This window comes from Lissotriton vulgaris, chromosome 5 (assembly GCF_964263255.1).
Source record: "Lissotriton vulgaris chromosome 5, aLisVul1.2, whole genome shotgun sequence".
NCBI lineage: Eukaryota > Metazoa > Chordata > Amphibia > Caudata > Salamandridae > Lissotriton > Lissotriton vulgaris.
The window spans coordinates 1,156,500,204-1,156,516,107 of NC_141693.1; the positions used below are offsets into that span (position 1 = coordinate 1,156,500,204).

At 44.1% G+C, this 15,904-nt stretch overlaps 1 protein-coding gene across 1 annotated transcript in view; it reads right to left on the reverse strand.

Annotated features, from left to right (window-relative positions):
- The window catches only part of PDZD8 (PDZ domain containing 8), a 443,966-nt gene that overhangs the window by 275,082 nt on the left and 152,980 nt on the right, over window positions 1-15,904 (reverse strand). The window contains exon 2 of the mRNA XM_086922919.1: window positions 4,013-4,129. Coding sequence (XP_086779045.1) covers window positions 4,013-4,129 — 117 coding nt within the window. The remainder of the gene's footprint in view (window positions 1-4,012; window positions 4,130-15,904) is intronic.

A 15,904-nucleotide genomic window follows, 5' to 3' on the forward strand; every position in this document is an offset into this window, starting at 1 on the left:
AGTATTATTTACAACCCCTTACAAGGTGCTTGTCAGTGAGGTGCTTATAATAGGAAAAGAAATTGATGACTATAAACTCTTACATTCCTTTACTAATTTATATATTTTTCTCTTTCCATTTGGGACTGGATATGAATATTAAAATAATTACACGTAAGGGTGACTTTTATAACTGAGCTTTTACTAATTTGCTTGGACTTCACATAGCTCAAAAAACAACTCTGACTCATAGCTCCATTCACATTTTTGTAGTAAGTCTCCCATTCAGTGTTTGTAGGGGGATAAGTGGGACTTGTGTTACTCAAGAAGACTTCCAATTCGCATTTTATAGAACTTTGTACATTGTGTTATCCTCAAGGGGCGAAGCGCTGTGCCATGGATCATTGCTGGAATCTACTCTTCCGTTCTGGAGGACTTCCTCATGAGCTATTAGGTCACTTAGTTCCTATATGTGGAAGCTTATTTTCCATTGGTAGGTGCAGATTGGTGGGCCCCTTACATAGGTTTCAGTGAAAAAAAAAATGTCTCCAGTACTCAGTATAAAGCCCTTCTGATGTTATGAGCCAGCTCACAAAGGGCATTATTTACAGTTTGATCTGGTAGAGTAACTTATGCACTACCTGTGTGCACATTTCACATAATTTTCACAGTGGTCAAGCACGCACAGTTCACTATTAGTTTCCCTCGTTTAACATGAATATATTGTAGAACGTTTGTTTACGCCACCTCATAATGACCCTAGAGGTAGGCGAGCCAAGGATTTAACAGGGCAATCCAAGCCTAGGCTCTAGCTTGGCTCTTAGAGTCAGTGTACGAGCCGAGCCCGAAAATGTTTCCCATGTAAATCATACAAAAACATCACGTAAAAGATATCAACTTCAAAGATCAAAAAAGTGTCTCTCTAATGTGGAAGTTTCAACATTAATGCATCACACTATAGCATTGAACTGAGAAGTACTTATTAAAAGTGATAGTATTCCTGCCTACGTCCCCACACCGGTGACAGTGCCACTAGAAAACCAACAGGTAAGACTTTTTTCATGTGAAGTCTGTAGCCCAAATTTATATAGCCCAACATTATGGTCTATTAAATCAACCACAATAGGTTTTTGTACAATTGGTATTCTGAACTCACCCATCTGAAAGTTTTGAAGAAATAAAATATAAAGGAAGGTCTCTAGTTGCTACTGTTAGAAGTACAATAGTGTCTCCAATTGAAATTGAATATGATAGGAGTGTCCAATTGAAATTGATTATGATAGGAGTGTCCAATTGAAATTGAGCATGTATTGGAAAAACAGTTAAGTGCTGTGAAGCCGAGAAAGCAGAGCCACTGGTGCCTTTAAAGCCTAGCACACTCACTCTTCCCTTCCTTCACACGACTTCCACCCTCCTGCACTCGATCTATCATTCCTCTCAACAGAGAGTGTCACTTTCTCTGAAGAACCCTCATCTGAATGTTAGGAAGTGAAACTCAAGAACAGACCAGAGTGCTGATAAAGCACTTGAGCTCTAATATTCTCTATGATCATAGATTAGAGCGAGTAGCTTAGGCACCCTGCAGCAGCCGTACTAGCTTTAATGTCTATTTTAAAGCTGCTCTTTCGTGCTTCATCTCAGAGCAACCCAGCTACATCAAACAGAGGACTACGGAATTCCCAATACGCGATACAATACTTTCCAGTTAAAATAGCGAAATTCTTATTTACATGTAGATTGTGGAAACTTGAGACCGGTGCTGAAGAAGTGCCAATTGACCTGTTAGGAGCAAGACTAGACACGAAACATGTCGACCATACACATATAGACCACCCCCTTGGAACATCATCTTACCTACAGGGGTACACACTAGCTTTTAATTAGGCTGAGGCTACCTCTTTATTAAAGTTTGATTTAGGAGGACTGCCCCATACCTATTTTATCCATTTTTTCACCTCACTGTGCACTACCCAGCCCACACACCCGCACGCACCTTAAGGCTGCTTCTTCAAAAGATCCCAGACAAAGAGCCCCGGTTTCGGGAGCCAGTCAGGCATTTCAGCGCCGGCGTGATGAGGGGCAACCGCCCTATGATGAAGCATGATACCTCTCGGGGTGTGTGATGGCATCATGAAGAAAGACCTGTCTTCCCCCCACGTCCACACAGGAACTGCACATCTTCTTTTAACTGTAGCCTCGCTCTGGAGCTTATGTGCAGGACCTTATAACCTAGCTCTCTGTCCCCCCTTTTTTTGAATAGCACCAAAGGGACATGTGGATTTTGTTTTACAGGACAAGTAGATTTATAAAGCATCCTGTTCCATGGGCAAGTAGCTATTTTATTAAATTACACACACCCTAGTTGGCACCAATTCCCCCCTCCCCCGAGGGGATGGAGAAAGCAGACCTGCAGGCCTACCAGGGATAGAGAGGGTAGAGAAATAGAAAGACTGTAGAGTCCGTTTTGGGGTGGGAACAAGGCTCAATGCCTTGGTGAGCCACATCCATGCCCTTTTATTTTGATCTTTTTTCCCCGGGTTTCTATTAAGCCTACTTACCCCTTGCCCCCCACCCCAACTCTGCAGACGGGAGTAAATGACCAGGCAAGCTGCTACACCACCAAGAAAATGTGTCTAGCAAAAATGCAGTCCTTAAGCAAGGATCCACCATGGGAAGAGAGCGCTAGAAATGGGACATTGTTCCCTTTCCAGGGCTGCCTCTCTACCACACATTTGTGCACTAAGTAGAGTAATGCTCCCCGGCACTAATCAAAAGTAAAGCAGACCGTCCTTTATCTCAGACTGCTATGTCATTTGACTGTTATTGTTTTGCTGTGACGTCAGTGCACAGAGAGAGGCAGGACAAACCAAAGAAATTAAACTCAGGATGCAAGGGAAGCACTTCCCTCTTGTCCAGACTTTGATTTCACAAAAGAAAATGTTTCTGGTGTTCTCACCAGAAAAAATGTTCTTTAACAGTACGGAGTATGACCCGATGATGTCCTCCGTACTAGAAGATGTTAACAGGGGAGAGTATGTGGCGTTATGACAAGAGTTGTCGACGTTGGAATTGATGAACCATGTTCATATCTCTGCATTGGGTCAACATCCTGTAATTCTGGACAAATGACTTAATCTCCCCTTGCCTAAAGAATTGCCTGCCCTTGTGTAATGTAATTGGTGCTCAAGTAATGTGCTCCAATACTTTTGGATTGAATTTGGGCTATATAGACCTGGAGAATAAAAAAAAGACGTTAGCAGGTCATCCTGCACACTGAAGGAGTTGAATACTTTATCACCCTAACTAAATTTGTGATACACTCAGATGTTTATTGCGACTGAAGACGATGGAGCTCAATGTAATCAACCTAATATAAATGACAGGCTTATTGGGAGGGCAAGATTGGAACCAGTGCCCAATAATTGACAGGCACACTTCACACATTGGCTTACCAATCCTGCTCTTGAACAATGTGCATGTCTGTACAATAAATGGTCTCCTTGAGTGCAAAGGACTACCTTGTGCATTCACAACCAAAGTAAGCATTAACAAAGCCAAAAAGTCATCCCTCAATGTCAGACCTGTTGGGTTTGTCAATGCTTGACTGACAGGATAATATAGTGAGGCACTTAAAAAAATACATTTTGGCTGAGTGGAACAATGCCTTCAGCTGTACTGAAAAGCAGAAAAGGTGACTTTGTGGAATGCATGAATTAATCTCAGTAATGGGTAATTACTCTGGGACACATTCCAGTCCACGGTTGTTTTTAACTAACACGCAACTCAAGAAACACTCTCTCGCTAAACAGGATAAGTTAACCGTGCTATAATAAGAACAGTCGGACATGAAGTGTCATGCCAAGTGCCCTCTTGAAGGGAAAAAATCAACACCAGACAGGTTTTGAACTAGTTGTGCCTCATCAGTGAGGTGCACCTCGAGTCAATTGTCACAGTTAACAAGGGGCCCATACTATTATGTTTAAACAGATATCTGCTTACAGTTCTAGGGCCTTGGGTACAGTACTAGACATACCTGGAACATTCCATTAAGGTGACCTTCAACCGACCTTCTGTGAGCCCCACATCGTTGAGGGAGAGTTCTGTATCTTCGGGTGGAGGTAAAACTTGGAATGGGAAAAATGGTTTGTACCTAGAGGAAAAAACAGACAGCTATTTCATTTTCAGAAACATACTCAAGCAGTGTTAGCATCTGAAGGTGTGATGTATGAATATATCGAAGTACTGAAAACGAATTGACAATTTTGAGTTAAAAAGGTTTTAAAAAGATTAGATACAGCAGTTAGGAAACCACACTCCATTTTGCTTTGTACTTGAAGCCACGAATAATGCATCAGCTGTCTACATAACTCACTGGACCAATCACAAATGTTTACTCAAACAAAAATTCTGAAAAATGTGTTTTGCCAAACAGTTCAGGAGGCAAGCTCTCTCACGCCATCTCCCAAAGACTGACAGTGCCTGTTTGAAGTCCCATATCGTGGGTAAAGAATACATTGTTGTGGTTTGTGCCAATAATTACAGTATTGGATAAGCAGAGTGGCCAGAGCCAATGGATTAGGTTGAAGCACACTGCACGAAGCTGAGAGACGTTACCCAGTGAATAATAGAGAGTTAATGTCCCTGTTCTTCGGCACTACAGAATGTTTTAGTGGGGGAACAACATTTTTACAACAAATTGAACACAAACCTTTAGTAAATGTGTTCCTTCCAGGAAGTAAGACACCACCGACTGCCAGACTTGCACAGTTTGCCAAGAAGCAAGCTTTTCAATTTTCTATAAAATATGTTCTAGCGAAAAACAAGTTACATGCGGACTGCATTTCTTATCTAGCAGACAAGATAATGAAATGATGGCTGCAGAGTTTGCATTTTAAGTGGATTAGACTTTTCAAGACGCTGAGAAAGGGATGAGCTGTTTACTTTCGAAAGAGCCCAGTGAAGAACCCATCAGAAATGATGCAGCACTGCCCATGCAGAGGCAGATTGCGGAGTTCAGCTCTCACTGAGGACACCTGGGGTGCCTGGAGGTCACCAGTATGAATCCGGTAAAACAGCTGCACCCTTTCATTCATTTGAGCATACATTGGAAATTAGATAAGGATACAAACTAATGAATAAATAATCGCTGCTCACTCACAAACTGCACTGCCTCTCCCTCCAACTATCCATCCACGGTGACTCATCTTGTACCCATCTCTCTCCACCCTTCTAACATCTTGCTCACCATTATTAGCCAAAAGAAAAGAGACAAATTCAAATTCCTACACTAAAAGTCCTAATGTAACAAAAGAAGATTCAGAATATCATATATAGAAAAATTAGCATAAACAGATCAATACCCTGTATACCAACATCCATAGGACGACCGTGGATCAACAAACTCAAAGAACTCAGAAGAACATATGTTTCAATAATATGCAGACAAGTTAATCACAATAAAGTTAGTGACATCAAAGGCATGATCAAAGGACAGAAACAAGAAACTCTTGACATTGGAAATAAACAATTTAAATATAACTAAGACATAGTATGATATTTGAAAAATACAGCGAAAGTGCAGGCTTCCAAAATGTGTAGGAATATTGAGTACATCAAAAGAAAAATTACCTTTCTTAAAGCTAGTGAAATGTTTCATGACACTAAACAATATCGAGATATCCACACAATCTCAAAATATCCACAAGTGAACACAAACTGAGGCGATATGAAATAAAATATTGATGTAAACAAAGGGCAACCTCAAATAGGAACCAAAAGGGTTCTACAGGAACCACATTAACAATTCAGATGTATTCACATCAAACGGAACAAAGAAAAGTGAATTTGGGAACACATTCCATGTACACAAAACATATGGTAAGCCTATGCATTAAAATAGATGCTCTACAACAGAAAACGCCCTTTAAGGAGAAAATGGCAGAAAACCTACAATGGATATCAAACAAGAAGAAGCTAAGCATTCAAGCTGTGTTCAATTTCTGAAATAACAATATGGTAAATCAATATGGTAAACACTATTTTTTCTAGACCCATGGATTTTTATAACTTCTACTGACTGAAGGTAGAACCGAGACAAAGTACATGAGCACATTGGGCTATAATCACTCTTCTTTGTCGTAAGACACCACCCTATGGTCAACAGCTAATACATGGGCTTGGAGGTCAAGTGGAGGGAGCGGGCAGACTCTGGGGGATGGCCCCCCATCCCAGAGATCACAGGTTTGTAGACAAGCTGAACATGTGGACATAGAAGTGACAGGAAGTCGGACTTCGTGTACCTGGGTTAACTACAGCCACCGTTGATATATTTAACGCTTAAAGACTTCAGCTTGTAACAGGTCGAAGAAGATCTAGAGATTAAGGGAGTGATGGCCCAGCTCTTCACCCAGGACCTGAAACTTCAAATAGAGGTAGGTGCGGTGGGTCAACTCCACTGGCCTGGGCCCAATAGGACGGGCCTTAGATTGCTCCTATGCTCAGTGCAAGAAATGGGACGAGCAGCAAAGCCGAGATTGACACAAACATCAAATACCTATTTCAGCAGTAAATCCAAAAGAATAGAAGTAAGCAGACCCCCAGACAGAACGCTAAAAAGATCAGTTAATAGGGAACTACAGGACATGCAGATCGAACGACAGAAGAAAAAGGGAGGCACCTATGGGCACAGAAGGAAAAGATAACTCTAAAATAAAATAAATAAAATAAATTAAGCAATATGTCCAGAACCTACTACCTAAGGCCATTTTGTAACATATAGATGAAAACCCAGTCCCTCTGGATTCTGCACACAGAATTGCAACTTTTACGGTCAATGAATTTCTAGTTCCAGACATACTTCCGTAATTGTTTTACTCTGAAGATGAAGAATGAATAATGGTCCAACTCAGGAACAATAGTGAAATCTCCTTCAATAGTGTGAAGCGGCAACTGTTTAAAGATCTAGCTCTCGTAACTCTACAGAAGAGCAAAGAGCTTACACACATAACTACATTTTGTGGTAGGAGGTGGGTGGGTAGCAGGTGGGGGGTGTTGTCACAAACTCATGGCGTGTTCCTGTCCATCTGATGTTTTAATGTAGAAGAAACCAATGTTGCTTGATGAACCATGCTCAATCCTAGGTGTGAAGAATAGGAGATATCCAAAACGGAAGGAGTCAACTGGATTCAAGGGGAGACCTGCCATGGTGGAGGATTTCCAGAAGGAGACTGACTGGTACAGGGTAAGAAGATAGAGAAAGGAAGAAAGGAGAGAAACCATGTTTCAATTGAAGAAATAAATTCTACGAAATAAATGAGATACAGAGGGGAAGCATACAGGCGAAGCATAAAAAGGATACCTACTAATATAAAGATTAGGAGCTGTCCCTTCCGTCAAACATGACATTTGATCACCTAGAAAGTGAAGGCTGGAGAGAACCATGTTCTAGTGTAACTTGTAGGAGATGTGCCTGTGGGATGCTAGGGATTAAAGGTCCAAACCAGGCTAGCACTGTCTGTCCATGTTCAAAACTATTATACATGTAAAATGATATAAAAGCAAAGGATGTGTGATATTTTGGCAAATACTTCAAAAACAGTTTTCTGCATTTTTGCTTAATCCGGTCGCTGTTATGGCTCCAGTAACTTACACAAGGCGCAAAAATGAGGTAAAAAAAAGTTATAAAAATCATATGTTGCATTTTTTGGCAACAGTACAAATATTATGTAATGCAGTGCCCTTGCCTTTCATTTACCAAATCAGAGAATTATTTACACTGTGTCCTATATTGATTCCTTAAAGCCAAATGAACTCTGTATAAAGGCAGACCTGCCAAGTACCACGCATCAGGCATTAGACTAAAGCATTTCAGTGTGGTCCCCATACTGAAATGCAGTGTCACGCATTATAGTGCATAAGCTGTCAAGCGCCAGAGGCTGCTATAATTCACCATACTGGAGCTGCAGTGGCAGCGCGCGGTGTATGCTGCTCCCTGCAGGCTTGGGAGAGGAGGCTCAGCTGCTAGAGCTCAGCCTTCATAGTGTTGCAAAGTAACACCACTCTCTGCATCGGACACTGGTGCAGCATTAGCAATGCCAATCACGGTCGCCAGAATATCAGTGCCGATGGCAACACAGAATTATTTCGAGACATGATTAATAAGAGGAGGGTCCTTCCGCTCCTGCTGCGGTACGAGCATTCGGGCCACGTAAGGAGTTTTTGAAGTTTTGGCTGCAGATGTGGCATGCAGCTGCTGGGCATATGGCAGAGCAGTTCGCCACTTTCACGGCGGGTTGGAAGTATCATATCCCAGTGATTCCCGCAATACCGAAATACCCGACCTGCCACTGTGACTAGCGGCTCCCTACCACTCGTTGTGAACCTAGGCCACCACCGCAGGACACAACCCCAGGCAGCGCAGACGGCCGATGCAGTGTGTGCAGCTTTGAGATGAGCCAAAGTTGCCGAGGGAGTCAGTTAGTTCACAGAGTCAATGCAGCCACGGGGGCCCGCCAATTGCCGTGGCTCCCGCTCGCTGGCGGTCGAAAGAATTAAGTGTGCCTGACTCAGAGTCCTGTGTATAGTAGTTATTAACTTGCTATGGCTGCTAAAATGTGCTTCATTCTGAGCTGCCTGTCGTGCCCCTATAGGTTTCCCTTGTCTTAATTACTTGATTTTGATTGTAAGAAATTTTGATTGTAAGAAAGTGTCCTTCATAGTCATGAATCCCTTGTGTACTCAGGCTACGTCACGCTGGGCGTGTGCTCAGGACGGCCGGAGGCCATCCGAACGCCGCCGATTTCGCAGCGCGGCGCAAATTCCCCACCTGTGTGGAAGAATTAATTAGTGGGCGGAGTTCGGACGGCCCCCAGCCGTCCTGAGCACACACCCAGCGTGACGTAGGACGGCCAGGGACCGTCCTGAGCACGCAAGGGGTTATGCCCCCTAATTAAATCCCCGCACCGCGGCATAATTCACGCCGCAGGGAAGGGGTTAAAATGTCACTCATAATGTCACTGAAATTATGAAAATGTCACACATAGTAACTCGAAACCTTGGCATCTATGTTAAGGTAATTTGTAAAAGGAAATCCCTAAAGAACCAGTGTTTGGAGTACATGAAAAGCGATCCTGAATCCCAGTGTATTAACATATGTTTGTACATGGGAGAAGCAGATACCAAATTACAGCGCTAAGTGGGAATGATTACACCAAAGAAGGAAAGGGTGTGGTAGGCTTCTAGACTTCACTGCTGCCTAAAGGTGATCACTAGAAAATGACTGAGAATGGGGCTGGTATGGAACTGGGATAATCCACACCTGGTAGATGTGATATCTCCAAAAATGGGTAGGGACAAATAACAAATCGGTCTTGGTCCTATGTTTTTTTCACCTCCACTGGTACTTATTCCACAGTGACAATGAAGATTTGCAGTAAGGCCTTTATCTGTCCGAAGGTCAGCAGGATAGAATCCAAGGGACCAAAGGAAAGGACAAGAATTAACAAAATGGTGGACCCGGGTCGTGGGCATCAATGGAAACCATCTCAACATGGCAAGTGTTGGGTTGTGGTGCGCCAGCTGCAGGAGAAAAACAGGAGGGGGTTAGTAACAGAAAAGTCGGACTATTGTGCTAGGCGCCGGGGACTCCCCGGACAGAAGTCAATATACTCCGTACGCGGCTGGCAGCAGGGGCGGGCGCATGCGCACTGTGCGAACGTTACATGTTTAAAAGAGGGCGGAATACCCGGGCTCGGGCACAAGTTCAGAGCAGCGCACGGAGTGAGCTCACAAGCCGCCAGCGCGCAACGGACTGAGCGAGGCTTGCACCGCAGGCGCACGGACCATGGGTTATATTGAGAGACATCGCTTGCCTTTGGAGCACCAAGACAAGAGTGGGATCCCGTCCGAGGATTCATCATGAATAACGTTTAGGTACGTGGAGCTGCTAAACTACATCGACTATGCCCCTTGGCTTGAGGTGGACCCTAGTGTATTGAGTGCTACATTTGTATATCGCATCCCTACCCTTGATCGGGACTCGATGCGCATGTAATGCAGGGACACAGCCTGTAAGGAGGGCATTTTACTTAGCCCACTTCCAGTGTTGCTGTTTTGTGCTTTGTTTAGCACGTGGGTGTGTCGTTTCTTCCCGCATATGTATGTAAGTTATTCTCATGCAAATTTAGAGTTGTGTGTATTTGTCTTCATGCTGCATTTCTGTTGTGGCCCCGGAGTCAGACAAGTTTAGTGGTAGCTCCTGTTGTACCGGTCTGTCAAGAGCCAGGAGATGTGACCTGGGGTGGGGTAAACCCATAACTCCTCAGTGTATAGTTAATAGAGGATTGGGATTTTTTTAACCGCTGCCTTTTCAGGCAACGCAGTGAGAATCTGGAACTCACTTCCGCCTCAGCTCCGGACCACCACATTCTCCCAGGCCTTCAAAACTGACCTCAAAGTTCTCTCCTTCAAAGACACCTCCAAATTTAATTCACACCCTCTCTATTATCTGAAGGAAGACCTTCCATTATAGAAACTTCTATTCTCCATGACTATGGAAGTACCTTCCCAGTGTGGTGTTCTTGTGGTTTGAGTGTCTGCCAAGTATTGCAGCATTATCCTTCTACCTGTGTTTGGTACTCTTTTGTAACATGCACACGTCACTTTTCTCTTGTAACACACTGTTTGCATTTTGTTTGCTTTAGATACTTGCAAGTGCTATCATTGCCTACGTAACGTTTGTTCTTGTGCTTGAGCGTCTGCCATTTAATGCAGTATTATACCTCTACTTTGTACGCTTTTGTAACTTGCACACGTCACTTTTTCCTCCTGTAATGTACCGTTTGCTACCTCTTGTATTTTATTTGCCTCATGTAACTTAACATTTGCTTTTGTAATTTGTTCACTTGTAATTTCCTCCTCATGTATCATTACTGTTCCTATTGTGAAGCCCTCTGACACCTTGGGGTAGAGTACGCGCTGTATAAAGACGCATAAAATAAATAAATAAAAATCCTTTTCAGGCAACGCAGTGAGAATCTAGAACTCCCTTCCTCCCAGGCCTTCAAAACTGACCTCAAAGTTCCCCTCCTTCAAAGACAATTCCAAATGTAACCCCTTCCATGCTGGGCCGTTTCCGCCGCTGTGCGGTAAACAAAAGAACAGGGCGGGCCGTGACGAACCCCAGCCGTCATCAGCACACAAGCACCGCAGAGCGTGACGGCTGGGGTTCGTCACCAGCATGGAAGGGGTTAATTCACGCCCTCTCTATTATCTGAAGGAAGACCTTCCATTATAGAAAATTCTATTCTCCATGACTATGGAAGTGCCTTCCTAGTGTGTTCTTCTTGTTTTGAGTGTCTGCCATTTATTGTAGTATTATCCTTCTACCAGTGTTTGGTACTCTTCTGTAACATGCACACGTCACTTTTCTCTTGTAACACACCGTATGCTACCTCTTGTATTTTGTTTGCTCACAATTGTCACTTTTGCATCATGTAACTTAACGTTTGCGTTTGTAATTTGTTCACTTGTAATCTTCTCCTCATGTATCAGTACTGTTCCTATTGTGAAGCGCTCTGACGCCTTCGGGTAAAGTCTGCGTTATATAAAAACGCATTAAATAAATAAATAAAAATCTAGCCAGCACTAATTATCCACCAGTATATGTGAATTATGAGTGTATGTAATTGTATGTGTGTCCACTTGAATCTGTATTGCCATGGGTGCGTGCATTGGTGCTTACGTGTGCATCTGTTTTTTTATATTTTCTTGCGTGTTTGTTAAGTAACTGTTGGCCTGGCTGCAGCTCTGTTGCACTGTGAGAACAAGAACATGTATGTCACTAGGTAATGCGTACAATAGTTTCTAAGCACCTGGTGACGTGACGTGCGATTTTTTTGTGAAAGTGTTCAATTATTCATACCTCAATTCTTGTTGCTTCTAAAGCTGTTTTAGAAACCTTAGGTTACAAAACCTTTACTGTCAGTGAAAGATTGCCAAACTAGGTCAGAGTAATGGGACTATACAACATGTTGTAAAGTGTGCCTTTTCGGGGTTATTAAAAAAACCAAATTAACACAGCATCGCGTAGGAACTTAAAAGCAAAGCGATACCAAGACTTTGACTGTCACTCAAAAAGAAGTTGCAGTACTTACATCTGCCTGTGGCAGATCCAGCATGGATCCCAGAGCGTTGCGGGGTTAAGCTGCACAACCCCAAAAGAGTAAGAGAAAATGTAGGAAATTCAGGTTCAGTAAAAGGACAGTGGAGCAAAGGGCCACACATTTTTGTAATGCAGATTTTTCCCTTGTCCGATCTTTGGGTCTCTTTTGTTAAGGAAAAAAATGTACTAACATACTTATAACTGCTGCAGAGAAGGCGAAGATTTTGGGGCCATAAAAAAACTTTTCGAATAATACTGACAGTTCCACAAAGTGCATTTCCCGCCGACTTGTAGTCCACAGCGGTATCCTTATTCTATCTAACTTTGGCCTGCACCAGACTCTCGTGGCCACTTAACTCTACCTGAATATATTCTTTAACCGTGGAACGGCAGAGCCTGCTATCACAGCTTTAGACATTATTTTTTAACTCAACTGCAATCGCTGATGTAATCTCCAAGGTGAACCGCGAAGGAATAAAATAGGAAGAGGAACCACACAGTTCTTGCAAAAGATAATTCCTGAGCCCACTTTAAAGTAAGCAAGTACCGACTGCGTATGAGTCGACTCAGTACTCTTCCAGTCCAGTTTTTGGTGTGTTCCACGGGGTCAATATTATGGTCTCTAGCAGGACTTTAAGTGGGCCGAGTCTCTATCGGGCTCTGTTTTGTGTCCTGGCACAGGCGGTCTGTTTTTTTAGGTTTCACCTGTCGAAAGCTGCGCAAGCAGCGTTACGCTCAGGCGAAATCTTTTGTCTAGAGTATGTGTGTGTAGTCCCGCCCCTCTGTTCCATTGGCTAGCTCCATAAATGGAGGCTGGCCATTGGAACAGAGATCTGCCCGTCAATGCCGGAGCAGATTCGTGGGCGTTCGCGAGAATTTTAGGCTTTTGCCCACGTCATGCGGCGGTGGGCGGATGTTATATTTTTTTTTTTTTGGGAGGCCATGTTTTGGTCATTTTCTAAGTGCCTTTATCCGGAGTGGTCTGCGAGATTTAAGTTGCCAGAAAGTTGTTTTTATTTCCGATCAGGTAAGCAGCATTTTGTTTATAATTTTGATTTCCATTTGTACGTGTCCCCCGTTTCATGTCGTCTCCCTGTTTGTTTTACGTTTTTGCGTGTTTTGTTGCTGTTCCACGGTATATTTTTACGTCTTTGTGTGTCTAGAATCCCCTGCCTGTCCCACCTCCCGCTGTCCGTGAGCCCGTCCCGCCTCCTGCTGTCCGTGTGCCCGTTCCCCCTCCCGCTGTCCATGTGCCCTTCCCCCCTCCCGCTGTCCGTGTGCCCTTTCCCTCTCCCGCTGTCCGTGTGCCCGTCCCCCCTCCCGCTGTCCGTGAGACTGTCCCCCCTCCTGTAGGCTGCCACGACCGTGGTACTCTTCTGAGACCTGTACTTGCAGGGGGGCCCTTTTGTGTATACAGGTCATTCATACATCAAAGCAGCAATTTGAAATAAATGAAATGATCGCACGGTAGTTGTGCGCGCTCCAAGCTTATTCGTCTTTTGGTTGTTGGAGTCCCTTGTTTAGTTTATTCTCAGCACTTTTTTTTATTCAAGTGCACAGAATTCAAATTATGAAATAGTGAACACCAGTTTTTTGAAAACCGAGCTCGCATACAGATTCAACTAGTGCAATGATTTTCTTAATTTAAATATCTCGCCATCCCTCGCACTTAAAAAAAAAGATTGGGTGTGCTTGTATCTACAACTTTCGGTGACAGCAACTCAAAATGATTTACTCACATGCCAACTCTCCTTAGTTTTTTTTAGCCATTTTTAAACTGATCAACTGGTGTTTTCCCCTCGCCCCTTTAATAACCCTATTAATTTATTAAATATATTCCTTAGTATCTGGCTGCCGCAAAACTTTCCTTCTCATGCGAGTCAGAATCGACAGACCTGAACACGTGAGGTTCCATGTCGGGCTTTTCGGCCAACAACATGCATTATGGGATTTGTAGTTTTGATTTTAACGTTGCGGGAGCTCAAAATCAAATTGCCTCTAGGTTTCTCTCACTTCCCCCTGCATTTCAGTTGTTAGCAGCTTCATCACTGACACACTGTGTGACTTTGGGCTTTGTTCTGGCCCTCTCGCTTACGGACCCAAGTACAGCTGTTAGAAGCAGGTGGAGTTAACCCCGTCCATGCGCACAAAAGGGGCAGAAGACAGGCTGTGGTTGCAGAGGGGCCATTGGGAAGTCCAATGAGCTGGCAGTAGCTCTCCTGTCCTTAAAGCACGCCAGTGCAGAGTCCGCCTTCTCTCCAAAAAGACGAGAGCCAAAGGGCATGTACATAAGCAAGGTTTTGACGTCCCCTGAAAAGCCATTGGCCAGACAGGGAGCTGAGTGGCTGCTGACAAAGAAAATCACTCTACCCGGAGAGTCGGTTCTGTCCAGTCCACATTGTCTGGTGAACTTTACTGAGTCTCTCCCGTCAGCAATAACCTGGGCAGCCAAATCCCAGACCATATGGAAATATTCTCCCAAAGGCCACAAAGTGATCACCAAATGCAGTTTAAGGCTGGTGGGTTAGAACATACTCTTCCTAAAGAGATCTAGCCTCTTGGATTCCCTACCCAGTAGAGTGGTAGGGAATATGCCAGGGTTGAGATTGATGCATGGACCAAAATGCTATATGAGTTGGGGTACTGGGTAATGAAACAGGGGTCCCCAGGAGCAGGACAATGGTGGTGGGCAACCGGCCTATGCAGAGGAGCCCCTATGCAAGACTTAGACCAGTCCCAGAGTAGATCAGTAAGGGGTTCATTAAAAGTTTGTAAGGGTTCTGATGAGGCGACTCATGCCTAAATTACCTCCATCAAGACGTTAGTCTTGACGACCACTGAGGATAACTAAAGGTCCAAGACCTCAGTAGACCTATGCACCACCATAGAGGAGGTTCCGCCTCCCTAGCCATGGTAGGGAGAACAAAGAAAGCGGGTATCTAAACCATTGGCCTTGGCCAGCTCTTCAGACCAGTTGTCCTCAGTATTGTCTTGGGGATGCTGGTATCCATAAGGATCTTAATACCCCCTCCAATTTGTCTCCCTCTCCAGGCCTCATGATTGAAAAAGCACTGGCTCCGATTCGGTGGTGGGCACTGTCCCGGCCATCGCTAGAAGTGGCTTAGGACGACGGCTCGCCAGCTCTGTGTAAGAGTCGAAATGGTGATGGGGAAGGCACTGCCGTGGGATGTTGGCGGCGCCAAGGGCATCAGCAATAGAGCAGGTTCAGAGGTAGATCTCAGTCTTGTAGGCTGTCCGCTCCCGATCAAAAACCAGATCAATGGGGTCAAACTCGCACCTAGGGTGAACTCGCTGGTGAGGATCCAGTGGTGGCCCAAAGGCTTTTTGCAGCGGGACTTACAGGATGACGAATACCGGGTGCGGCTCCATAAGCGATCCCGGGACCTTCTGCATGACTAGGACCTTGAGCATCATGGGGTTGTTGGTTAGCAAGGAGCTTGAGGAAACACTCCTTCAGCACCTTCGGGTGAATGGCACGGAAGTCCTTGTAGGTCTCAAAATTGTGTTCCCTCTCCAAGCACCACAAACAAACTAAGTGTGGGTATGTGACAGAAATCTGCCTATAAAAGGCACCCTATGTTTGAAACTAGCAGGTTTCTTTGTGGATATCCTGTCACACCAGTAGAAATGAATCTCCCGAAAAATGGTTGCCAAAAAGTCAAGGGAAAAATACTGTCAAAAAGCAACTGAGGGCAGCTCTTCACAGATTAGCACCAGCTGCCAAGGAAGGGAAAGAATTAACAT